Below are 27,984 nucleotides of genomic sequence, written 5' to 3'. Positions count from 1 at the left end.
AAATGTTTTTCTTTTATCACTTTGAGTGTGTTATCCTGTTGCCACTGTTCTTCTCTGACTCTCTAAAGAGAAGCCAGTTGCTAATCTTTAATTAGAGTTTCCCTGTAAGCAATGAACCATTTTTCTCTTATGGCTTCCAAGATTTTCTATTTGTCTCTGCCTGCCCCCAGTTTTGCTACAATGTATCTAAATGCAAAGTGTTCTGTGATTATCCTACTTGGGATTTATTGAGTTCCTTCCATTGGCAAGGTAACGTTGATCAAGTTTGGAAAATTTTCATCCATTCTTTCTTCAAATAGACTTTTCGTATATTTCTCTCTTTCCTTGAATTCTGGGACTTCTGGGACTTCTGGTTTGTGAATGTTGGTATATTTGACGCCCTGTTTGTTTCTGAGGTTCTAGCGATTTTCTTCACTTATTTTCTGTCCATTCTTCAGATATAATAATTCATATTGATAAAATTCTAGTTCACTTACCCTTTCTTCTGTCTTCTCATATTTGCTATTAAACCCTTCTAGTGAATTTCTCATATAAGTTGTGATGTTTGGCTCTAGAATACCCAACCTGTTTTTTAAAATTACTTCTCTTCACTGAGGTTCTCTCAGTGATTTTAAGTCATTATCATCAGACTTTTCTTTAATTCTCTAAAAATGACTTGTACTAGTTCTTAGAATATCTTTATACCAGCTGCTTTGAAGTCTGTGTCTGTTAAATACAACATCTGGGGACCCAGAAAGGCAGGTTTGATTGGGCTTTTTTCCCTTAATATGAGTGATATTTTCAGGTATGCACATTCCATAATTTTTTGTTGTTGTTGAATACTGGATGTGTTTTGACATTGTACCAATTCTTGATTCTAGCCTCATCTCCCCACCCTGGAGTTGTTTTTCTGTTTGTTTGTTTGCTTGTTGAAAACTAGACTAGACAAAATTGTAAAGTCTGTCTCCCTTGCAGTGTGTGGCTACTGGGTCTGCTCAGTGTTTTTATTCTTTTTTTTTTTTTTCAGTGTTTTTATTCTTGATTTTACTTTTAAATCTGGCTCTCAAGGGGTTGCCCTGTGATTACATAACTGAATGTTCAGCCATATTGATCCCAGTATGTGCTTAAATGCTTCAGGGAGTAAGGGTTTCACTCTCTGCCAATAGGTTCTTTTCCTGGCTTCAAGTGGTTCTCTTACCCACATGCAGAGTTGAGAGGAAACTTCTACAATCTCCAGAGTTCTCTTTCTGTGTGTGTAGCTCTCCTCTCTCTGGTATGTTCTTCTCTGTTACTCTACCTTGTGAACATAAGACTATTTGGCCGTCATGGACTTCCACATCTCTTCCTTAACTTAGCTTGACTGCCTGGCTTTGCTTGAGCTCTGCCTCCTTGTGCTGTGAACCACACCCTCTCCGGGCGTTGGGCTGGGGCAATTGCAGGGCTCATTTTGGCTGTTTTCTATCAGTGTAGGATCATTGTTTTCATTGATTGATTGTTCTCACTGCTCTGCTGTCTATAAAACCATGGTTTAATGCATATTTGTTCAGCTCTTTTATTTGTTTCAGGTGGGAAGGTAGATACACACCCTGTCATTCCACTTTGTGCAAATGTCAGTGCCAGTATAAGTCATTCGTGGAAAACTTTGACTGTTTTTATTTGAATCATCCATTTCCTGATTGTGCATTGGAGGGAAGTATGAGACAGTATCAAAGACTAAAAAAGCCATTTTAATGCACTGTCTTCATCAATATCTGAATGTACTGAAAGCAAACTCATTGGCAAAAAAATCCTTGAGTAACTTCTCAGCCAAAAATTCCTTTGTCCATTTTGGCAAGGTTATGTTCTCTAGTATTCTCAAAAGATAACTCACTTGATTAGATGGGATAGAATCCATATAGGTGCCCAGAATCCTAGAACATTTCATAAATCATGGCCCAAATATGAGCATAGCAAAGATTACTTTTACTTAAAACTCATCAAATGAGTTTCTATTTTAAGGGAGAAGTTGCTGAAGTGACGTTCGTAGGCACTAACCCGAAGAATTCAGCAGAAAGCCAGGTAAGAATCAATGATTCTTTTTATAGATTTTAAATCCACCTTTTAGTCTTTATTTGAATATCCTCATAGAGGTTAACAACATGATGATAAAATGTCCCAACTTGCTTTTCATCTTATTTTTTAGGTGTGGGGAAACTTTCAGTAGGAAGAGTAATGTGGAATTCAGTCTGGGGGGAAATAAGGCATAGGAAACCTTTAACCGGGTCTGCTTAGGATCACATATTGCACAAAGCATAGAGAGCTGCACTGTCTCTTGAGAAGACACAAATTTGAATATAATCCCACTTATGTATCCCAATTTAGAAATTTGACTAAATTTGGTAAAATAATTAAAGGGCCACAAATGAAGTATATCTTTGGTTCCTTCCTACTCCCGTTTTGGTTTCTCTCTTCCTCCAGCACCATAGCATCTGGTCCTGCCCCCAGTGTTGCAGACTGATCAAGGACCCCTAGGGGATGCTCCACTGGCTCAGAGCCCTGGCCTATGTACTTTGCTTTATCTTGCACTTGCCATTTCCTAACTCTTTATTGCTGCCACTAATTGGGTATTTATTTATTAATCTTGAGAAATAACACAAGAAATATGTGTTCATGTGTAAACAGATAATACCTCTCTTTCCATAAACCTTCCTAGAGGTAATAATTGTTCACAGTTATATATCATTTCATACGTTATTGTATTGATCATATATAAAGTATACATATGTAATGGAGCTATTAATGAAACGAATTAATTTTACTCCTCTGTAACTCCTTTAGAATGTTCTTATAACTGGGGCATCTGGGTGGCTCAGTCAGTTAAGCATTCGACTCTTGATTTCTCTTAGGTCATGATCTCAGGGTCATGAGATTGAGCCCCACATTGGGGTCCGCACTTGATGTGGAGCCTGCTTAAGATTCTCTGTCTCTCACACCCCTCTGTAATCCCTCACTCTCTCTCTCTCTCTAAAAAAAGAGAGGGGATCCCTGGGTGGCGCAGCAGTTTGGTGCCTGCCTTTGGCCCAGGGCGCGATCCTGGAGACCCGGGATCGAATCCCACGTCGGGCTCCTGGTGCATGGAGCCTGCTTCTCCCTCTGCCTATGTCTCTGCCTCTCTCTCTCTCTTTCTGTTTGACTATCATAAATAAATAAAAAAAAAAGAGAGACAGAGAATGTCCTTATAACTACACAAGCAATAGGTAGACATATTCCAGTTGTAAAAATTAAAATAATAAAGAAATGAGTAGAAGCAAAAGAGAGTAAGTATACAAAAGTGATTTCAAAGTCAGATTTTTTAGTATGGCCGAGGATGTATTCACTCTATCTCCCTCAGCCATTCTTCCCAGAGACCATAGTTACTTACAGCTCCAGACACCTTTCTCCCAAATGAACCTTCTATTTCTGTTCGTTGAAATATCATTCTTGCTGTGATAACGATGGTGGCGATATGACATTGTCAGACATGACACTGGGGAAAAATGTTCCACTGCCTTGGAAAGTCCACATGCACCTGTTTAATTTTTCTAGGCAGTCAAACTATACCATAATATTTGCATGTTTGTAGCATTGTTTTCTGAAGGTATCAACGTGTTATAGCAAAACTGCAGGATTAGATGTCCTTTGATATCCTTTGGGTGGAGAAATATCGTCATCATTGCTGCCTTGGAAAAGCAGGAGAACAAAATGCTTAAAGCACTGTAACAAGAATAGAATTGATTTCTAAGAGTGCCCTGGGACTTGGCATACAAAAATTTCCACTACCTCTTATTATTAGTAATCTTCAGCACTATTTATTGAAGGTTTACCCTTTGCAGGCAGCAGGTGAAGTGCTTTACATACATTATTACATCAATCTCATTTAATCCTCACTGCTATCCGTTGGCTTATATATTATCGTCTTCATTTTACAGATGAGGAAACTGAAGCTTAGAAAGACTAAGTAACTTGTATTAATTAATTGTGTATCACGTAGAGATTAGAATTGAGAGGCGGGAAAGGATAGTCACATAATTCACATATGCACTGGCCTAGACTTGTTATCTGGTCTACACTTTAGACCTGTGTGCAAGGGCTCACTCAGTCTCCTCCTCCATATATAACTTCCCCAGTGTCATTATGCCCTGAGTGGCCAGAAACTGTTCTCTTTACAAGTCACCATTATAATGAAAGCTTTATTGAATATAACCTATCGGTTGAGTAGTTAGAGTTTTAAATAATCCCATGGCCCACTGGAAGTAAGTGATCTGCAGCAAAGTTTTATTTGAACACCTCTAAGTGACAGGTATAAAGGGCTGTAATGGATAAAAGTGAATTAGACACAAATCTTGCCTTTAAGGGCCCACAGTCCAAAGATTTCTGAGGGAAATTGAGATTTATGACCTCTGTGTCTTTTAATTTGTTATATTATTCAAATCTGTGGTTTATTTGACATGTAATTCTTGGTCTCAACTGAATTATTATAGCAATTTTCCAATGGGAAAAATAAAACCTGTTTTTGATGTGCTTTCTAAGAATCCATTATGAAAATATATAGGGATTGCTTTTAGCACCCTAGGACAGGGAAGATTTATGCATCCTTGTCAATTCTTTCACTTGGGAGGTATATTTACTAATAATTCATTTACCCAGGGAAGGAAAGATGAAGAAACTCTCCCGTTTTTCTCTCCTAAGTCTTGAGGTGACTAGAGAAAGTCTTGGAATATAGATCAATAAACATGTCATGAAAAGGTTTGACTTACGCCTTTTTAAAAATCTTAAATTTTATTCTATCTCTTCTCTGCCCTCATTTGCAAAATTTGCTATCAGCTCTAAAATTATGATCATTGAGTTTTCTAAAAAAAAAAATAAATAAAAAAAGGTCATGGTGTGTAATAGCCTAGATAAATTAACATTCTGAAGACATTGCCAGAATGTAAAGAGAAGCGCCTAGGAATTTGGATGAAATTCTAATACATTTTCACACAAGACATTGGCAGGTTAGCCTGAAGCCCACAAGGGATGTATTTACAGACAAGTTCCTTCTAGAACTGGGCAAGGGGTCCCATCAGTTATATTAATTGCATTTCAGACCCATCGGACCTTCCTCACTGTCGAGAAATACGAGGCCACATCAGCAACATGGCAGATAGTGCATAATGACGCCTCCTGGGAGACTCGGTGAGCATGTCTGTTGGATGTTTTGTCTTTCAAGCCTTGACAACAGTTGGTTAGTAATGCAGGGAAGACAAATGGGAAGCCTGGCTCAATGCATGATATTAATGATATCAAATTCCCAAGGAACCTTCTGGCCATATTTAGTGGATTTATTAGACTTCATTTTGATTCTGTTTTTCTGCAGAGCAGTGTGGTGTGTGCTTCTGGAAGATTAGGTGCTAATGAGGTTACAGCTTCCATTTTTGTAAACATCTGTTAGTTGTTTGTTTGTTTGTTTTCCACAGCCACAGACATTACCCCTAAAGGCTGGCTAGTCAGTCTTCTGCAAACTGGCTGAAAGGCACACTGGGGTGGAGGTGTTGCTATGACTCTATAGAGCCTTTTCTTTCTGGGAAAAACACGAGTCTATACGCAAAGTGCACTGAATGTGTGTAGGGGGTCAATGATTCTTCACTGGAGTCACTGAAAGATGGCTGGAGTGCTATCTCTTCCTGACTCAAGGAAGGAAGGCAGAAATTTGCCGACGGAGATCCCTCAGAGAGGCATATCTCTGTGCCTTTTGTTACCAAGTACCTGAGCTGAATACAGATTTTGAAGTTTTGAAAATGTGTCTGAAATAAGAAAAACTTTCTGCTCCCAAGTTTATATATTTCACACTCCATGACAAATGGGCAAAATTTTTGGCAATTTGTGTCTAATTCAGATTGCCTTCAACTACGTGATGGGTTGTGTGTTGGTTTGCTTCCCGTGGTTAACTGAAAATCAAAGTTTGACCATGCTATGGCCCCTTTGATAGTCACACATAAATAAGGGTGTACATTTTCCTCTAATCTTCAGGGCATAGGCCATTTTTAAACAAATAATAAACATATATTTATTATTAAAATAGGCATAGGTCATTTTTAAACAAATAATAAATATATATTTATTATTAAAATAAGATTCTACAGATAATTTAAAAAGAGGGATGATTTTTTTTTTTAAAGCCCCAAATCAGAATAGCAGTAAACACCGAGGACATGGATAGACCTCGGTCTGGTTCACCAGCAGCAGCATTGTTACCTCTCTCATGACATCACTGGGCCCATCATTGAAAAACACAGCAAGTTGAGAATACCCAGAGCCCAGAGCAGTCACTCTCTACACAAGTGGGGACATCAGTCAGTTAGCCAGTTGTATCTCACTTCCCCAGCAGAGTATCTGACCTCCTTGGTCAGGTCTGCAAGGACCCACGTGACCTGACTCCATCTGTTTCTGTAAGCTCAACCACTGTGCCACTGGGCACTAGGCCCTGATCCTACCAGCCTGCATTCTGTTCCTCCGCTACACCATGGGGTTTCCTGCTGGAGCCACTTTGCATCTCTGTTCCTCTTTCCTGGAATGTCTTTCCTCTGCGCATGTGTGGGTTCAGGGGTAACAGCACCTCCTTAGAGATAGATACCTCTGCCTTACTTTGTTCATTTCACTTTGCACTTTTTTTTTTAAATTTTATTTATTTATGATAGTCACACAGAGAGAGAGAGAGAGAGAGGCAGAGACACAGGCAGAGGGAGAAGCAGGCTCCATGCACCGGGAGCCTGACGTGGGATTCGATCCCGGGTCTCCAGGATCGCGCCCTGGGCCAAAGGCAGGCGCCAAACTGCTGCGCCACCCAGGGATCCCTCACTTTGCACTTTTAAGATCACTTGCTGATTTACCTGTTTATTGCCTTTCTTCCCCCCTTGTCCTTGGGGTGGGGGAGAGCATAAGCTTTGGGCCATGTCTGTCTTGCTCAGCACTGTATCCTCACACCTCTAGAATAGAGTCTGGCACATGCACTCATCAAGTATATATTTTTAACAAATGAATCTTGATGAGAATAGAGCTGTCAGTTGACACAGAGGATGATAAGGATGGAAGGAATGCTCTAGCAGAGCAGGGGACATCCTGTATTCTGAGTATCAGGTGAAGGAGGCTTCCCGGGATGGATAGTGTCTGGGTAGTTAGAAAGATAGAATGAGTGAAACTATTTCTACAAATGGTTATTTCTTCTTCTTCTTCTTTTTTTCTTTTTTTCAAATGGCTATTTCTTAAAGGGTCTCTTCTAGAAAGTAAGTTCCTGTCCCTGTTTTGTTCATTGCTGTATTCTCGCTATCAAGGATAGCACCTTGCTTATGGTGGGGGCTCCCTGAATATTCATATAGTGAATAATCATACATTCTTCTAATCACACGTATTTAAGAGTAAAATCTGATTGGTTTGTCTGTTTCCTCCCAACAGTTTCTATTGGTACAAGGGATTGCTGGGTCACAGCAATGCAACGATACAATGGCATATTCCAGATACTGCCCAGCCTGGAATCTACAGAATAAGATACTTCGGACACAATCGGAAGCAAGACTTTCTCAAGCCAGCGGTCATACTTCCATTTGAAAGCACTTCCTCTGCCTTTGAAGTAGTAACTACTTAATGACAAATTGATAATTCATTTAAAGAGCAGCTATACTCTATAATTTATAAAAATGATTTCATATGAATGTAAATGATGACGGTGACCTCTATGATTGTCCCTGTTTGGGGACATATAGTTGACTGCAAATGGGACAGAAAGGTGTGTGTGTGTGTGTGTGTGTGTGTGTGTCCCATTCATCTGGCACTAGTAGCTTTACACCTGGTGCTTCTAGAACCTAATGCATGAGTTGCCTCCAGGCCCTGCTGTTGTTTGAAGGAACAGTTCCCCTCAATATGAAGCCTCTGAAAAGTGAGTGAGAGTGGTTGAAGATGTGTGAACAATGGTAAAACTATTTATTTATAGAGTTATTGAATGTTAGTGCTGGGAAAGTTTAGAGATTGTGTACTTTGCTTCTTTATTTTGCCGATGGGAGCAATGAAGTTTCATGGATTTAAGATTAATGAAGGCTACGGGACCTTCCCCTGCTGCGTCACTTAAAAATATATACACATTGACCATTAACGTATCAGCCCAATTAGAGAAAATGACTGTGGAAATTAATATGCCCGCTTCTCTGTATTGAGCACAGCCTCTCAAAGCAACCACCGTGGAGGCTACATGCGTGATCCAGAGCCGTTCACGCTGGTAAATTACTGCTGACATTGCCTTAGGAGGCCAATTACAAGAAAGTCAGACTTTTAATATTTTGATCAAGTCTTGTGTTTCCCTAAGTGCCCTTAACCCTCCGAATTGTGTTTCCTATTCCCAAGACTGGTTCTGAGTGATTTTGACTATGTTCAATGATTGCATTCACTCCCAAAACACAAGCTTTGCCATTAGTGTAGATATTAAAATGAAAATGTTACTGGATTGGAAGGGGATCCTCAAAGAGCAAACTCTGAATTCACTTATCTGTTCTTTTATCGCTCACTTGCTCGTGGACTCGTTCAATCACAGAATATTTATCCAGACCTGTGTACCCAGCATCGTGCTAGCGCCTGGCCTTGATAATTACCGTGATCGTATTTGGGATGAACGTGTAAAAATCAAAAGGGGACTATTTTGAAGGAGAAAATTCATTATATAAATTCAGTATACTCAGTTCAGTATATAAACTCTAGAAGGCATTTAAAAGGCAGTAATCTTCAAGTTCTAGCTCACATATATAATCTGTGTCGGGTGCTCCCATTTTGGGGGAAAGAGGCTCCAGATACTTTGGAAAAAGTTGTTTTCATAGTTATTTGGGGGCCTATGAACTACCCTGCCCAATGTCTGGAAGAATGAGATACGGCAGTCGAACATTGATTGCCCAGAAGTACCGATTCCATTTAAAATGATCCAAGTTAATGAGGAGCTAGCTCCTAGGCTACCAAGTAAATTTCCAAAAACCAAGTCATGCTTTTCTTCTATGTATATAAAAGCATTAGCATTTTAGGGAAAAAAAATCAACCTTTATTTCAAAAACAAACTTGCAGTCTTGAAAACGGTAATGATACTGAGCACAACAATACCAGCACTCATTTAAGTGTGACTGAATATGCTTTATCACGTTGGAACGGACCTGGAACACTTTTTGATGGATCAGGGTTCTGGTTCTGGGGAGTGAACTGCTGGAGAATTAGCTAAGCAGGATTCCAAAGAGTAGTGGTCATTTTTCCTAAGGACACAGTGTTTAGTCTCACAGTTCAGAGGCTTCAGAAGAGGAGAGAATTCTGAAAGTAGTTGGCCTTAAATTCTATTAGAACTGATGATAAGACTTTAAAAAGTATTTTGCATGATTCAAAAGAGTTTTTGAATTATTTGTCACTACCTCCATGCCCCCCACTGATGTTCTTCAGTGGGCCTGTGATTCCCTGTTGTTTACTTGCAACTGTGCCCAGCCAGACAAAGCATTGCCTTGGTGCTATCCTTCTGCACCAGCCCTCTACCCACCGGTACTCCTGGCCCCAAATCACCCACAGAAGCTTGTGTGCCCCCTCGCTGCTATCTCTTCCAACCCATGCAGTCCCATTTCTGCAGTTTGTATGACAATAAGGCCAGATCCTGCATGATAGAAACCATAGCTAGCCACTCATGCTTTAAGGAACACAGAGGGAGGCAGATCTGACCTGTTAATACACAAACCTAGATCCAAGCTGTGTTTGGGGCTGCTGCTGGGAGTGGCTCATTGGAGCCGAACCATGTGGAGAAAGCTACTGAAATTGCAGGAGGATATGGGGGCAAGGAGTTTGGTTGGTGGGAGGACACTTCTGCAGAAGGTCTTGTGTTTCATGTCTAAGTGTCTGGTGTCCTGTTTGTTGTCCTCTGTCCACTCTGGTTTTAAGGATGCTGTGACTTTGTCAGAAAGTACTGAACGATCCCTCTGTATTTTTTCAATGAGTATTATGTAAAATTGCTAATACGAAATATAATATTTAATAAACTAGTGAGTATAATCGGGAATGTATGTTCTATTGAGAAGTGATATGGATGAATGAATGCTTGTTTTGCTTTTGAAGAGATGGAATGAATGGTACTGGATTCCATGTAGGTCAGGCTGGAAAGTGATATGAATGGCATCTGTACGTGGCCACCCGAACACAAGGGATCCACTTCATCAGGTCCTTCCTGCCCTCTGAAGATTTATTCCTGCAAAAATACATATGTTTGAACATTTCTTATTAATAGGGAAACTGAGAGTTTCCGAGGCAGGTAATAATTCATAAAATTATTTCATGAGCCAGGTCTGAATAAAGACGCCAAGAATGAATGTGCTTGTGAATATCCTTCTCTGATTTACCCTCTCATGCTTCTCCTCCAGTGTAGGCAAACACACTGTCCTCTTCTAATGTGAGCACATGGATTTCATCTTTAGCCAAAAGATTTCATCATTAGATGACTCTCTCGTGTCTTTAATTCTTCAAATAATGGTTTTTGTCTCCTGGGTATCCCTATCCCACATGCTGGTTTACACTGGCTTGTGGAATATCATGTCTTATATGATGCCACAGAGGAAAGTTTGCGCGTTCCTTACATGACTAGTTGGAATGTGTTCAGCTGCAAGTAACAAAATATTCCTGATAAGCAGGGGTCCAAACACTAGAGACATTGACAGTCGCACATAGCCATTAGTCTTAAGGTGACCAAGTCTGGCTTCCTACAACCATTCCATGACGTCACTGGCTTTTTTTCTTAACATACTAACTTTAATTCTCAAGCTTGTCGCCTCAGTCTAGAGAGAGCCACCTCATGTCTTCCAGCAGCAAGAAGGAAGAGGAGAGTTCCCAGAATCCCTTTTTTGGAAGGTAAAAGATATGTAGTAGGATCCCAAGTAGAATTTCCCTTGCATCGTGTCTACAGTTGGGTCACATAGCTTCAAGGGAATCTGAGAAAGAGAATATTTGGCATTTTCTGTCCCTAGAGGGGGAGGAAAGTTCTGATCAGCAAGGAAAAAGAGATGGTGCAGGTAGCTGCTCTGTGAGCATTTCAACAGACTCTTTGTGAGCAGCCCTCCCAGTTACCATGATACGCAAGCAACACCTACTTAATAGCTTTTTGAAATAAGTAGCACTTTTTCCATCTTAGCAAATCTGTTTTAGGAAAGAACACATCTTGGAACCTTGATGGTGACAGGGCTTGCTCTCTACACTGCAAAACCTATGCATTCATTCAGCAAATTTATATGCAGCACCTATATTATCTCTGGGCATTGTGCTACCCCCTAAGGGCACAGTCATGATCAAGACAGAGCAAGTTCTTGCCATCAAGGAACTTAGAGTTTTTTTTTTAAATTTTTTTTTATTTATTCATGATAGGCACACAGTGAGAGAGAGAGAGAGGCAGAGACACAGGCAGAGGGAGAAGCAGGCTCCATGCACCGGGAGCCTGACGTGGGATTTGATCCCGGATCTCCAGGATCGCACCCTGGGCCAAAGGCAGGCCCCAAACCACTGCGCCACCCAGGGATCCCGAACTTAGAGTTTTAATAGGAGAAGCAGACAGGTACACAGGCAATTCTGGACAGAGTGACCCATACTGCTGCCAGGCAGTTAGATATGGCACCTTATATGGTCTTGGGGATATTACAGGAGGTTTCCTGGAGAAAATAACATCTAAGCTGAGACCCAAAGGATATTAACTAGAAGAAAGGTAATGGTGGGGCAGCCCTGGTGGCCCAGTTGTTTAGGGCCGCCTTCAGCCCAGGGCGTGACCCTGGAGACCGGGGTTCGAGTCCCATGTCAGGATCCCTGCATGGAGCCTGCTTCTCCCTGTGCCTGTGTCTCTGCCTCTCTCTCATGACTCTCATGAATAAATAAATAAAAATTTTTTTTTTTTTAAAAAGAAAGGTAATGGTGTGTGTGTGTGTGTGTGTGTGTGTGTGTGTGTGTGTGTGTGTGTTTACATGCATTGGTGCAGGATGACTACCTTTTTCAGGTAAGGGGAATATCAAATAGTTTCCCAAGGCTGTAGTTATAGTACAGGGAGGAATGGTCAGAGATGTAGCACTGAGCTTCATCTTCATAAATAGCAATTTGGTGTTATAGTCATGGTAGCATTTTCCCCCTTAAGAACCTTCACTTATGGCATGAATGGGCTTGAATGTACTTTCCCTTTGCTAAACTAATAAGACACATATTTTATAACTAAGGAAATGGATTTTGGTTCCCAGTCTCCAGGGACATTGGATATCACCAGTCTGTCTTCATAGGCTGTAACCGTTTCTTGGAATTGGATTTACTGATACTTCTTTTGCTTCTGTCCATCTAATGTTTCCAAATCTTGATTTTCTTTCACCTTTTTTATGCCTACTAAGTGGGTGAGTATAGCCAATAAAGACCAGTCTCTCCCTTTAGATGGAGTTCAGTGTTCCAGCTTACATCTTATAAGTGCTTATTAATACTAAAAAACTGACCCAGCCACATAAACTTCGAATACTTTGGTGTACATAATTTCAAGTTATCAGAGACCAAGCCCGTATTGATTTTTTTCTGGCTGTGTTTTAGGATAATGAGCAACCCAGAAACCTGGGATATTGGCTTAACACTAGCAGAAGAAAACAAACCCACCGCCCCACTCTCTGGATCTCCACTCCCAGGAAAGATTGACATGGACACATTCCCTGTTCTATTGGAGCATCCTTATTCAATACAAGAGCAGGGTAAGCTAAATGAACATAAGAACTTAACATCCCAGCCATTATAACTTTGGAAAAAAGTCCAACATGGGCCCACACATTCCTAAGTGGAATTTCAATAAACTAGAATGTATGATTTTATAAAGTTGGTGCCACCACAATGAGGAGAGTAAGTACTTTGAATGTGTTTCTGAAACTATGGATGGTGTTGTGCTGACCCATTGCCACTCTTTCACAGTTTCTCTTAGCCTCAAGTCCACAGATACAAAATATCTCAGGGGACAAAGGGGTAGCTTCTAACTATGGGACATACGTGAGAAGTTGTATAATGTGAAATAAAGAACCTAGGTTTTGAAGTCTGGTCAGCTTGGATTGGATTATATCTGTGACCTTGGGAGAGTCACTGAACATCCCTGGTTTATAAAATGGTGTAACAATAATGTAACAACCATAGCCCTTCTATGGTTGATATGGGGTTGTAGAATTTAATGGTTAAGAGAGAAAGCTCACTGGAAACTGATTGGAAGCAAATTCTGGAGACAAGTTGGTTCAAATCTCAGTAATGTACTCAGTTTCTTAAAGTCCCAGTTTCTTCATGTAATGCATCTCAATTTCTTAATGTATCAATGAGAACAATGCAAGCATAATTAAATTTTTAGTTTCTGAGATTAGAATAAGGTAGAGTTGTTGGCAGAGTATCTGATGTATGGAATATGCTTAATTTATTTATTTAGCTGTTAATTAACTTAGCTGTCACTGAGTATTATGTAAGATGATGCATATAAATATCTGGAAAAGAGTAGGAAATAAAAAAATTATCCATTGTGAACTGAATCCATCATTTGCCCTGAAGATACTATACTTTTCCTGATCTTTTGGTATCTCTGATGTTAGTGTAGGAAGAGTTGGGATGCATGGCAAGTGAGGTTCTGAGGGTTGTCTAGACTGAGAGACAGTGGAAGTCCGAACCAGAACCAGAAACAGTTTCAGGAATGGATCACAACTCTTTCAATGTATAGAACTCTACAGTTAAAATGGTCATGCCTTACTCATTAACAGGATGGGGAGGGGGAGAAAGAGTTAAAAAAAAATTAAAACCCTAAAACGTCACTTGGGTGATGTTAAGTTGTTGTTAAGTTAAAACAAGAACCAGAGTAAAAGAAAGAGGATTGCAGAGGGGTGAAGGCAAAGCTAGGTTTGGACATGAGACTTGACAAAGTGTCCAGGCAGCAAAGTCCAGTGCACAGTGAGATATGGGGAGCTCAACTTTTGCAGAGAAAGTAGGGCAAAACAGATATGGGAAGCATCTGTTTCAACCCAATAACAGGAATCAAGGAAGTTGATGACTTGCAAGAAGGAGAACAAAGAGGTGGAAAGAGCCTGGATGGCAGTCTTGTGGGCAACACATATTTTTCAGTAAAGGAGAGGAGAAGGAGGACCAGAAAATACTATCACTAAGAAGAACAATTAGGAGAATTCAGAGAATAAGAAGAGATAACTCCAAGAAGGTCAGTTTATAAAGGTTGTAGAGGTACTAAAATGGTTAAAGGATTGAGGTAAACCTTTAATACTTAAGAGTGAGCAATTTCTGAAGAATGTAGAAGGCATATGCAAGAGAGAGTGTGGTTCCCTGCGGGGTTGGTGGGATGTGGCAGAGGGAGTTGGTGGCCATTCCTTATCTACTCTCCCCTCCCTAGTGAGAGTTTCCCCCTGGGGCTCCATTTCTCAGCCTGAGTGTACCCCAGCACTGGATCTGGCAGCTGGAATAACCATCTGACTAATTAAGTTCTCTTCAGGGGGATGAGAGGCATGATACATTCTATTTTCCCACCTGTGCCGTCAGAACGGGAGCCATACACTCCTCTGTCCAGCTCCCTTCCTAGTAGCTGGGTAACAGACATGGCCCCCAGAGCCGGAACAGCCATCTCGAGCCCAGAGATGGAAGCTCCATGTCAAGGATGGCCATCCTATAAAAGGTGCCTGGGTCCTTGCCAGTCCCCGATAGTCAAATCATTCCTTGACTGCTTCATTTCAGATGACTAAGTGAGGGGGAAATAAAACACCCATCTCACCTTTTGCTATTCTCGGTCATTGTTAGAACAGCAGAAGCCTTTATTCTAACTACTATACTGATTGTAGTCTCTACAGACAAAAGCTATGGTTGAGACACTTTCTTCTACTGTGTCTAGGACAAATATCAACATATTTACGTAAAATCAGAGAGCAGATCTTTACTAACTGACCTGGGGAAAGTAGTATGGTGACCTCCTTCTATTTTTTGACTCTGGCTATTATGGGTTGAATCATGTCCCCTAAAACAGTGTGTTGAAGTCCTAACCCCTAGTATGTCAAATGGGACCTGATTTGGAGACCAGATCATTCACTGCAAATGTAATTAGCTAAGGTGAGGTCATAGTAGAATAGAGTAGGTCCCTAACCCAATATGACTTGTATCTTTATTTAAAAAATGCTGTGTAAAGAGATGCACACAAGGATAACGCGATGTGAGCAGGAAAGCAGAGACCTACGAGCCAAGGAATCCCAAAGACTGCAAGTGAACCACCAGAATCAAGTTGAGAGGCACGGAGCAGATTCTCCCTCGCGCCCTCAGAACAAACGAACCTATTTATTCTTTGGTCTTGGGCTTCTAGCCTTCAGAACAGAGAGCCAACAGATTACTGTTGTTTAAACCACCCAATGTGTGGCATTTGTTATGGCAGTCCTGGAAAATAATACACTGGCCAACGGATTAGTTTCCATCCCCATAGACACCCACCAAAAGAGATTCTTGGGTGCCGTCCAGTTTAGACGACACAGTAATTGCGTCTGTTCTTTACTCTTTTGGACAACACGGTCATTTTATGGCAAGTGGTCTCATCTGTCTCTGGTTGCCTGTGAGTGTCATCTATCACTGTCAAGGACTATTGTAAATTCTAAAACTAATTTACATATCATAAAAAGCCAAATGAATCAGCAATGATGTAGCTCTAACTAAAATTTTATGGAGAATAAACATTCCATAATTTTGGGAATTGATCTTTTATGGGTTGTGGGTGAGACTATGAATATCTATTATATATATCTGTAAGATGACAGAATCAGGACAATAAATGTAATTATGCATGTTTATTCTCTGTTCTTATTGAACTAAATTGGTTTTTTCCCCCTCTCCAATGTATTATGCAAGTATTATAAGCTCTGCAGCAAATGAAGTACATGTCAGTATGGAGTCTATCTTGCTGCTTACATGGAGGCAAAGATAGAAAGGAGTCATAATATACTTTAGGAATTTGGCAGTGCCAGTTTTAAATCAAGACTAGAGACGCTTGCTTCCGTGTATTAGAGAGGTATTGCAAGAAGTAGTAGCAGTGAGTTTTTTCTCTCTATGAATTATTAATGTTTACGTAAATGAATATTTTCTATTTCAAGAAATGCTTTTGCGAGCAGGAGAAGGCTTTAAAGGTTATCGAAGAGAAATCTCATTTTGGGAGGGGTGTTATTTTCTTTGAATTAACTAAGTATATCTCAAATATCTCTATTTTTTGCATAAAATTTATGGGGGTCTTGTGGGAAATATGCTGTTTCCTCCTGGTTGGGTGCCGTGAAGCCCACCCAGAGGAGTCTGATAATCTTCTCCTATAGGTCTCATCCATCCTGTGTCTCCACCATGGTAGGGACGTCATGAAAATGCCATTGTGATTCCAAGCTTAGACTGTCATTGAACTTCTTGAGACCTTAGAAAGAAAATTATTATGAAAAATGTGAAACTTACAAATGTGCAGGATTGTACAATAATTGCTGTATATTTTGTCATTCAGCTTCAGAAAGTATAAACAGCTTGCCAATTGTGTGTCATCTCTTCCTTTACATTCTATGGGGTGGAGGTGGGGTCGAGCAGGACTATTTGTCTTATAAAACTTTTAGCATATTTCTCTGACACATGGAAATATTTTTTCTTCTATGTAACCAGAAGTTCACTCTCATATCTAACAAAATTGACTGTAACCTCTTAATTTCATCTAATACTCAATTCATGTTCCTGATTGTCTAAAAAATACCTTTTCACCATGAGTTTGTTGAATCTTGAATCAGGGTCCAGACAAATTCTGTACATAGCATTTGGTTTATTAACCTCTTAAAAAAAAAGATTTTATTTACATATGAGAGAGAAAGAGCTGTGGGAGGGGAGGGGCAAAGGAAGAGGGAGACGGAGAAGCAGACCCCCCGCTGAGCAGCTGTGGTCTGAGCAGCTGTGGTGCTGGATCCTAGGACCCCGGGATCATGACCTGAGCTGAAGGCAGACGTTTAACTGACTGAGCTGCCCTCGTGCCCCTGGTTTATTAACCTCTTAGTTACACTTAATATGTAACAGTTCTCCTCAAATCACACCCCTTTCCAGGATGGATATCTGTTTAAGAAACCATGGTATCTGATAGATTTTCCTACCTACGACCTTTGCTTCTTCAGGACGGGCTTTTATTTATTCTTCTACCGTTACCGTTTCTTGGAAACATTAGCTCTAAACACTTGATTAGATTCAGGTTAATATTTTTTTTCTTTTGGCAAGAATACTTTGTCCTTTGTTTTCTATTTCATAAAACAGGAAATACATAATGACTGGTTGCCTCATTTCAGTTAAGATTGACCTGACATTCAGGGGTCATCAACCTGATGCATTCATTAGAAAAGTTCCTGTCCACCTTTATCTTTGGTTTTCGCAGCCAAAATGACTGTTAATTAGACTCATTATTTCTTTAGGGATTAAAAAATAGTGATTTTATTTTTTCAGCTTTATTGGGGTATAATTGACAAATACATTTATAATGTCTGTATATTTTGAAAGAATTCCCACCATTGAGTTCATTTACACACCCATCACCTCACACTTGTATATTTTTTTCTCTTTTTTGGTGAAGATACTTACATTATACTCTGAACAGATTTCAACCCTGCAACACAGTACTATCAACTATCATCACCATGTTATTCATTAGATCCTCAGACTTTGTTTATAACTTGTAACTACCATCCTATAGTCTGTTTCTGTGGTTTTTTTCTTTTTAAGATTCCATGTATAAGTGATACCATGTGGTATTTGTCTTTCTGTGTCTGACTTATTTCACTTGGAGCAATGCTCTCCAAGTCCATCCTTGTCGCCAATGGCAGGATTTCCTTCTTTTTCGTGGTTGAATAATATTCCGTTGCATATTTATACCACATCTTATTTATCCCTTCATCCATTGATGGACACTTGGGTTTTTTTCCATATCTTAGTTATTGTGAGTAATGTCACGATGAACATGAGAGTGCACTTATCTTTGTGATACCATGTTTTCATTTCTTTTGGACATATACTCAGAAGTATGATTGCAGGACCATATGGTAGTTCTATTTTTAATTTTTTGAGGATCCCCTCATACTAGTATCCACAGTGGCTGTACCAGTTTGTATTCCTACCAACAGTGCACACAGGTTCCCTCTTCTGTACATCTTTGTTACCACATTATCTATTGTTTTTCTTGATGGTAGCCGTTCTGACTGGTGTGAGATGATATCTTGTGTGTGTATGTGTGTGTGTAGATTTTATTTACTTACTTGAGAGAGAGAGAGAGAGTATATGTGGGAAGGAGAGGTAGAGGGAGAGTAAGAAGCAGACTTCCTGATGAGCTGGGAGCCTGACATGGGACTCAATCCCAGGATCCTTAGATCATGACCTGAGCCAAAGGCAGACGCCCAAATGACTGAGCCGCCCAGGTGCCCCTTTGTTGTGGTTTTGATTTGCATTTCCTTGGTAATTAGTGATGGCGAGTATCTTTTCATGTATCTCTTGGCCATCTGTATGTCTTCTTTGGAAAAATGTCCACTCAGTTCCTCTACCCATTTTTAAATTAAATTGTTTTTGTTGTTGATGATGAGTTATATGAGTGTCTATATATTTTGGATATTAACCCTTTATCGGATACATGGTTTGTAAATATTTTCTCCCATTCTGGAGGTTGCCTTTTCATTTTCTTGATGGCTTATTTTGCTGTCTAGAAGCCGTTTGATTTAGTCTCATATATTTGTTTTTACTTTTGTACCTTATGCTTTTGGTGTCAGAACTAAATAATCATTGTCAAGACTAATGTCAAAGAGCTTATTGTCAATGTGTTACACTGTACATCAATCATGAAAGCAGCAGAAAGAGAAGTTAAGAAAACAGTCCCATTTACAATTGCACCATATATAATCAGATCCCTAAGAATAAACCTAACCAAAGTGGTGATGAAAGACCTGTACTCTGAAAACTACAAAACACTGATGAAAGGCATTGAAGACAACACAAACAAATGGAAAGACATTCCATACTCATGGATTGGAAGAACAAATATTGTTAAAATGTCTCTACTACTCAAAGCAACCTGCCCGTTTAATGCAATCTCTATCAAAATATCCACAGCATCTTTCACAGAACAAGAACAAACAATCCTAAAATTTGTATGAACAACAGAAGACCCTGAATGTCAAAGCAATCTTGAAAAAGAAAAGCTAGGCTGAAGGCTTCCAAACTTCAAGGTATAGTACAAATCTATAGTAATCAAAACAGTATGATACTTGCACAAAAATGGACACATAAATGGATGGAACAGAATAGAAATCCCATAAATTAACCCACAATTATATGGTCATCTAATCTTTGACAAACCAGGAAAAAATATGCAATGGGGAGAGGATAGTCTTTTCAACAAATAGTGTTAGGAAAACTAGACAGCAACATGCAAAAGAATGAAACAGAACCACTTTTTTTACATCACACAAAAATAAATTCGAAATGCATGAAGGACCTAGAATCATAAAAATCCTAGAAGAGACATAGGTAGTGACTTCTCTGACATTGGCCTTAGTGATTTTTCCTATATATGTCTCTTGGGGCAAAGGTAATAAAAAAAATAAACTATTGGGACTTCATCAAAATAAAAAGCTTCTGCACAGCGAAGAAAATAATCAACAAAACTGAAAGGCAACCAATGGGATGAGAGAGATACTGCAAATGACATATGAGATAGAGGGTTAGTATCCAAAATATATAAAGAACTCATACAACTCAACATTCCAAAAATGAATAATCGAATTATAAATGGGCAGAAGACACGAATAGACATTTCTCCAAACAAGACATACAGATGGCCAGTGGGCACATGAAAAGAGGTTCATCATCACTTACCTTCAGGGAAATGCAAATCAAAATCACAATCACCTCACACCTGTCAAAGTGGCTAAATTCAACGACACAAGAAACAACGGGTACTGGCAAGGATGTAGAGGAAAAGGAGCCCTCGTGCACTGTTGGTGCACTGCAAACTGGTGCGGCCACTCTGGAGAACAGTATGGAGGGTCCTCAAAAAGTTAAAAATAGAGCTACAATCAGCTACTAGGATCCAACAATCGCACTACTGACTATTTATCCAAAGAAGACAAGAACACTAAATCAAGGGGATACACACACCCTTAGGCTTATAAGCAGGATTATTTACAAAAGCCAAGATCTGGAAGCAACCCAAGTGTCCATTAATAGATGGATGGATGAAGAAGATGTGGTGTACATATACGATGGAATATTATTCTATCATAAGAATATGATTGTCGTTTGCAACAACATGGATATATCTAGAGGGTATAATGTTAAGTGAAATAAGTCAGTCAGAGAAAGACAAATATTATTTCACTTGAATGTGGAACTTAAACAAATGAAGAGAAGAAGAGACAAAAACCAGGCTCTTATCTATAGAGAACAAGCTGATGGGTACAGAGAGGAGGTGGGTGAAGAGATGGGGGAAGTAAGTGAAGGGGGTTATGAGTTCACTTGTCATACTGAGCACTGGGTAATGCACAGACTTGCCGAATCACTATTGTACACTAATGTAACATTATTGAGGTGAATATGACACCATATGTTGACTACAGAGGAGTTAAAATAAAAATTAAAAAATTAAAGTTTATTTTAAAATAAAAAATAGAAACACCTACAGTAATAATGGGAAAACACAACGACTTGCTAGAGGTCAATGGTGGATACATGGCGGTCCCTTATGTTATTATATTTTTGGTCTCTCCCATATGTCTGACATCCTGCACTGACATTTGTAAAAGGAGTGGATGCAGAACAGACGGGGGTGAGCAGGACTGTGAGCATGGGCTGAGAGAAGGAGGAGGTTGAGAAGGGCCGAGATTTCAGGGTGACGGGAGAATCGCAGTGCCTTGAAGAGCTGCACTTGCCACGTAGTAGTCAGGAATGAGCTGGAGGCTGATAGCACCACTTTGGGTGCATGATAATTTAAAACTCTGGCTGGATTTCATCTCCAAGTGCCCCCGAGCCCACTAGAGATGCTCATTCTGCATCGTCAGTGGTTTTGAGAAGTAGCAGGATGTAGTTCACGTGCTTCATACTCAACTTCCCAAAGCACTTTATTTTTTTAATTGTCGAATATTTTATTTATTTATTTGAGAGAGAGAGAGAAAGTAAGCACAAGTGGGTGGAGGGGCAGAGGGAGAAGCAGGGAGCCCGATGCAGGACTTGATCCCAGGACCCCGCGATCATGACCTGGGCCATGGCAGACGCTTCACCAACTGGGCCACTTGGTCACCCCTTCTGCAAGCACTTTAGAGCAACAAATTCAAAGCTGAAAAACCATAGGGAAAAAAAAAAACATACAAAACCATGCAAGATTCCTAAGAAAACAATATTAATGAAGGGACCGGCCATTGAGCTCAAGATTGGAACCCGACTGCCTTCAATGCCAAGGGGTAAGGTGCCTGGGCAGGTGGAGGTGGTGGCCTCGGAGCAGGAGCATCCAGAGGGCTGGGCCATTCTGGGCCCACAGAGCAGGCCTTGCTTCTCCAAGGTAAGGCTGGCCTGCTGGGCGACGTGCGCTAGCAGCACAGCCCCTCACGGGCAGTTCTGGACTGAACTTGTGCCTCCCCTGCCCCTGCCCCTGCCCCTTCTCCAAATAAGGAAGGGGGCACTTGACCGCAGCCGGACCCCTAGTGCTCCCTCGTCTGGGCCTGTCCTCAGGCCTTCTGCTTAGATAATCCGACTCCCAGCAGTAGAGGCTGGGTCCCTGGCCTGGTACCATCATAAAGTGTCTGGTGAGTCTGGGATACGTTTGTCACCACCTCCGATTCTTGTCAAGGGCTTGACCTTCCAAGGCTCAGAACCGTGTAGACTTCATGGGGGCATCGCCGTCGAGTAGGAGCCACACGGGAGCAGCCGGAGGAGCGTGTGGGAAGATGGAGAGCTGTGTTCTGGCTCACTAGGTCTGGCCGACGCGGGGGGCTGGCGGCTGACTGACGGCCCTACCTCTGCCCTTCCTGCCCTCTGGAGCTCTACAGGCCCACCTCTTCTGACTCTTTCTTCCTTTCTTTCTTTTTTGATCTTATTTATTCATGAGACACACAGAGGGAGGCAGAGACCCAGGCAGAGGGAGAAGCAGGCTCCATGCAGGGAGCCCGACATGGGACTCGATCCCAGGACCCCGGGGTCACGCCCTGGGCCGAAGGCAGATGCTCAACCCCTGAGCCACCAGGTGCCCCATATCCCCCCTTTGCAGGGAGATTAGATCCACAGGTAGAGTTTGGCTGGGAGGGGGGCGGGGGGACAGAGACCATTCTGGGTGCTTCAGCCTCTTGTCCCTCCAGCAAAATAGACAAGTTGCTCTGGGTTGACATCAGAGGTGAACAGACCGGTCCTTCACCGCTGGGATGAATCCACCTGGACGCGGGGATTTTCCCTAGGCTGAATCTGCAGCGCCACCTGTCGCAGCGGCCGGGAAACCACGCCAGGCCTGCAGGGCGCCGAGGGGCCACCTGAGAGGAAGTCTTGGCTTTTTCACTGGAGACCACATGGTTTAGTCTCAGGACTGGGCTGCGCGGATGTCGCAGTATTTTACTAGGGGAGTCCTTCGGAGAAGCCTAGAGCGCTGTGAATCCAGGACGGTCGATTGTCAGTAGGTTGTCAATACAGGTGGGATCGTTGATTCCTGTTTAAAAACGATGATTTTAAGTGATTAATTGAAGATTAAAAACTCCAATCCCTTGGCGGGGGGGGGGGGGGGGCGCTGGGTGTCTCAGTCGGTGAAGCATCTGCCTTTGGCTCAGGTCATGATCTCAGGGTCGTGGGGTCGAGCCCCGTGTCGGGCTCTGCGCAATGCACGGAGTCAGCTTCTCCTTCTCCCTCTCCCCCTGCTTGTGCTCTCTCTCTCTCTCTCTCTCTCTCTCTCTCAAACAAATAAATAACATCTTTAACCCCCCCCCCCCAAACTCCTTTTGTACACTTCTGATGTCCTTGTAATCCTAAGGACATTGGTTTTAGGAGGTAGTAAATAAGCCTGGGAAGGAGAAGCAAAAGGCAAGTGATGTTTGCCAAGCGTCTACTATATTTTTCTCCAAACCGCTATTCCCAGGGATGAGAACTACTATGTACTAGTCCCTTTCTCACGGACTCACAACACACTAGCATAGTAGAGGTTTTTAGATTCCCTGACAGCAAGAAATCTATTTCTAATTCAACGTCCCCTAAACTTAGTGAAAAATGACTTATTTATTTTAAAGTATTTCAGCTATGGGGCCCTCGCGTGCCAGACACAGGGGTAGGGGCCTGGCATAGGTGAGCTGGTTTAGCCTCATTACAGCCTGTGATTGTTTTGCAGAGGAAGTTGCGGAGGGCTGAGGGGACTTTTGCAGTGCACATCATGAGCGGCAGTGCTGCAATGGGAGGCCGGGCCTGCCTGACTCAGCTTCGACTGCCCCCAACTGCGCCACAGCCTCTTGACAGGCCACTGCACTTTCCACACGGCTGAGGGCCGGGTCTGCTGCTTGGCCAGGCGAGGGGTGGTCCCAAGAACTCCCATTTTTCAGTTGACCTGTCCCTGGAATAGAGACGCTTCAAAGGCTCCTCTTGGAGAAGAAGCAAGCGATCTGCTTCTGCATGTTAGACGGTGCGGCCCGCCTGCGACAGATTCCCTGTGGCCCTCTTCGTGAACTCAGCGGTCTCCTTCCAGAGCTGGCCTGGTTTTTGCAGGGTGTCTGGAGAGAGGGGGTGCCTCTGGGGAATGCGGCATTTGTGCAACACACACCGGGCCTGCAGGAGGCTTGGGTTTCTTAGCCTGGAAAGCAGGGTTTACAGGCAGGTAAACCTGCGTGTCTCCCCCACATTGCAGGAAATAGTCTAGATCCCCCTGCCACTTCTTTATTTTTTTTTTAATTTTTAAAAAAGATTTTATTTATTCATTCATGAGAGACACACACATAGAGAAAGAGGCAGAGGGAGAAGCAGGCTCCACGCAGGGACCCCGACATGGGACTCGATCCCGGGACCCAAGGATCACGCCTTGGGTCGAAGGCAGGCGCCAAACCACTGAGCCACTCAGGGATCCCCCCTCCCCTTTTTTTTAAAGACTCTGCCACTTCTCTAAATGGTGGAATAAAAAGGAGGTGAATTTAAGAAGTTCAAGGAGACAGGAGGAAATCCAGACTTCACGTGGGTCAGACATACGATGATGGCACATCACGGAAAGGAATTTGTATCGCATGAGTGATGCGCGCGAATTGTGTTCTGTCCTGAATTTCTTTCTTCCCCTCCCTCTGCCCCTTCCACTGGGCTCGCTCTCTGACTCTCTCTCTCTCTCTCTCTCGATCTTAAATACATAAATAAATAAATAAACAAATATTTTAAAAAGTCACCTATTACATGTGATGGCATATTACACAACCCAAACACAAAGAAAAGCAGGAAACCCTGCTGTTTGCAACAATGTAGATGGACCTTGAAGGCTTTACCCTTAAGTGAAAGACGAATCCCGTCGGATCTCATTCACATATGGAATCTAAAAAAAAAAAAAAAGAAAAAGGAACTCACAGACACCGAGAACAGAAGAACAGATGGGCGGTGGCCAGAGGTGGAGGGTGGGCGTGGTGGGCGTGAGGGAATGTGCTTGAAAGACAGACCTCACTCCAGGTATAAGACGGACGAGGTCTAGGGGGTCCCAAGTACAGCAGAGCGACTCTGGTTAGTAATATTTATTGTTTTGTGTATTCGAAAGTTGCTAAGACATTGGATCGCAAAAGTTCCCATCGCGAGAAAAGATTATAATGACACGAGGTGATGGATGGTAACGAGACCTACTGCGGTGATGATTTCACAATATACACATGCGCCAAGTCATTAGATTGTACGCCTTGCACTCATGTCACGTTATAGGTCAAAAAAAAAAAAAAAAAGGTCATCTGGAGGATGCCCTCCCCACCCCCAAGGACGTCGGTGTCCTGGTCCCTGGAACTTGCCCACAGTTACCTTCCTTGGCAAAGGGGAGTCTCAGCCGAGGCTGAGGGCCCGAGTTTAAGGCCAAGGCTGGGGAGAGGGGGTCCTCAGGGTGGGCCCGGGGGTCCCTGCTAGACGAAAGCACCGCGAGGCTCCCGAGGCTCGGAGACCCACGCAGGGGGTGCAAGCCCTCTGGAAGCTGGCCAAGCCAAGGCAACGGTGTGCCCCTGGTCCCCAGAGGGAAGGCGGCAGTGCCGAGGTCTTGGTTCCTGCCCGCAAGCTCCCCTCTGCGCTTCGGCTCTCCGCGGCCGTACCCCCTGAGAGCTGGGGTGTTTGGGCTGCTACCCATTGCATGATGTGCTACAGCAGCGGAGAGCATGCAGCCCCCGCCGTGAGTTGGCCCCTTCCTTAGGTACCTGTGCCAGGGCGCCGGGGCACCAGGGTGCCAAGGTCTCCGCGGTGCCCTCCGCCCTCCCCAGCCTCACACTGGCCCCTGGAAGCAGCACTCACACAGTCCGACCCCAGGGGTTCTCCTCCCGCTTCTGCTCCTGTTTGCCGGTAGTTTTTTTTTTTTTTTTTTTTTTTAATATTTTCTTTATTTATTCATGAGAGCCCCAGAGAGAGGCAGAGACCCAGGCAGAGGGGTCTCTGGCAGAGGCAGAGACCCAGGCAGGGGGGATCCCTGGGGGAGCCCGACACAGGACTCGATCCCAGGACCCCCGGGTCACGCCCTGGGCTGAAGGCAGATGCTCAACCCCTGATCCCCCCCGGGCGCCCCTGTGCAGGGTAATTTTTGCCCTTCCTTCTAGGGGTATAACTTTCCTCCCCTTTCAGCCCCAGCGTGGCCAAAGCTGAGTTCTGCTGGATTTGAGGCTTTCTGTTGGCCTGGCCGCCAGAAGAGGAGGTGGGAGCGTGTCCTTAGGGGGACGTCCGTTGCCTTGTGCAAGAGAAGCTTCCCAGTATCTCCCCACAGAGGGGGAAATACTCATTCTTCTGTGGAGGCGGGGGGCACTTCTGCAAGCTTTTGGTGCTGGGCAGCAGTGACGGGATCTGTAGAGCCAACCTTGGGGGTATCCACCCAGATGTCTTCATCCCATATTCCGGGGTCCCATGTTTTCCCATCCAGAGACATGGCTTTTACCCAACTGACCTATTTGGGGTGAGGATTTGAATATGGGTAACTGTAGGATTCCAAGGACGGCACTGCACAAGCCAGCAAAATGGTGTAGTGGGCGTAGTGGACTCACTAAGCATCTGAGGTGAAGGGGACGAGGGGACGCCCTACAACATTCCGTGAGCAATAGATACTCTCAGAGAAAAGATGAGGGCAGATTATTCTGGAGCCACCAATCCTGCTCTATTATTGAGATGTCTCCGGAGTTGTGCAACTCTAAGGATGGGGTTCAGAATACTCTCCTCCGTGGTTTGCTTTTCCCCTGCAAGAGACACGATACTGATGAGGCCCTGGGGTTCCCTCAGCCCCTGGCTGTCTGTCCACCACCCTCAGATGCACACCGACCTTCTGTGCAGCGTTAATACGACCTGGTGATGACCAACCCACTCCCCTGTCTTCATAAGACGTGTTCCCCAATATCCTCCAAATGCCGAGTCGTTGTACTGTGGAAGGCATTGCCTCCCACCACGGCATTTCCCCCGAGGGGTGACGCCAGGGAAATCTGTGCCACCTGTGCCAGCGGCGCTCCAGGCCCTCCGTTCCATCAAGGATGGAGTCGTCCCCGCCCGTTGGGTCACGGTCGCACCAGTGCTGAAACCCCAAATGGCAGGCGAGCACATCCACAGAGCAGTGATCCTTCTTGGACCCCTTCGGGATCACCTGCGTCACCCAAGAAGCAGATGCCCGAGGAGATCAGACGCGCAAGAGATCGTCTGCTGGGGTTAGAGAAGCTTCAGACCGCACCTGCGGAAGGAGAGGCGGGAAGGAACGACTGCACCCGAGATCCGCGGGCTGCTGGCGACTCTGAGCGAAGCTTGCTTGACGGGTGACTCCCATGACTTTCCTCGGCCCGCGGCCCTCGTCACCATCTGGGAGCAGCCCAGGGAGAGTGTGGCCCCGCCGTGCGCCCCGTGGTAGATCCGGCCTGGCCGCCGCTCCCTTCCAGGAGTCGGAGTGGCATCCCTCCGTGGCCCCCCTGTGCTTAACACCCTCCGTTCTGGGGTGAAGCTGCAGGGCTTGAAACTCGACAGTGCCACTTAGGAGCCACGGGATCGGTTTCTGTAGGCCCTACCTCACCCGCTGGACCGCGAGGGTCAGAGCACCTGTCTCTCAGGTACGCGGTGAGGCTGACAGGAATGCACAGGTGTAAAGGGTGCAGAAGCAGCTGGGCACACGCAGGGTAGCGTCAGAGTAGCTGTCGTAGGTCGTGGCTGAACCAGTCAAACAAACAGGGTCGGTAGCTCGAGAACCCGTGTTTTTGCTTTGCGTCTACCTACCTCGCGCTCTGGAAATTCAGTAGGGTGTCCGCTCTACTCCCCTTGGTGTATTTGACAGATAATTTTGCAGAGTCCCCTGTGCAGGTCACAGGACTTTGCTGATCCTGTGGTGCCATCTCAAAGTTCACTCGGGGGTGTTCTGTGAATCCTCCGAAACCCTCATAAACTCAAAATGTGTGGCTACTGCGGGGTCGCTTTCGGCTCATTCCCCTTGTTTCAGGGAACTCCGGTTCTAACTGGGAGATACACTTATAAGACAAATAACTGAAATATAAGGAGAATCTCTGGCCGCGGGGGAGGGGGGGGGGACGTGCCTGGCTCTATTCCCGGACTCAGTTCCAGGGTTGAGAATGGGGCGAACCCAAGCCAGCCCTCAACGCAAGGTATTTACACAGAAAATGTTCACTCTCATCGTTTTGGATGTTAAATCTTTCTAAACTAGATGACACATTTCCCGATTTGATTAAGCCTAGGACTATAAGAATAATTTAATTGTTCTTAATGGCTCGGGGTCATCTTTACGGA

At 43.4% G+C, this 27,984-nt stretch overlaps 1 protein-coding gene across 1 annotated transcript in view; it reads left to right on the top strand.

The window, feature by feature from the left end:
* LOC112656250 (neutral ceramidase) overlaps nucleotides 1-16,561 on the top strand; it is an 88,488-nt gene extending 71,927 nt beyond the window's left edge. Inside the window, exons 20-23 of the mRNA XM_035706146.2 lie at nucleotides 1,978-2,037; nucleotides 5,084-5,172; nucleotides 7,429-10,884; nucleotides 12,583-16,561. Coding sequence (XP_035562039.1) covers nucleotides 1,978-2,037; nucleotides 5,084-5,172; nucleotides 7,429-7,618 — 339 coding nt within the window. The 3' untranslated portion in view covers nucleotides 7,619-10,884; nucleotides 12,583-16,561. The remainder of the gene's footprint in view (nucleotides 1-1,977; nucleotides 2,038-5,083; nucleotides 5,173-7,428; nucleotides 10,885-12,582) is intronic.
* The last annotated feature ends 11,423 nt before the right edge of the window (nucleotides 16,562-27,984 follow it).

The sequence above is a fragment of the Canis lupus genome, chromosome 26, assembly GCF_003254725.2.
Source record: "Canis lupus dingo isolate Sandy chromosome 26, ASM325472v2, whole genome shotgun sequence".
NCBI classification, from domain to species: domain Eukaryota; kingdom Metazoa; phylum Chordata; class Mammalia; order Carnivora; family Canidae; genus Canis; species Canis lupus.
The sequence above is the reverse complement of the archived record's forward strand: the minus strand, read 5'-3'. Positions and strand labels throughout refer to the sequence as shown.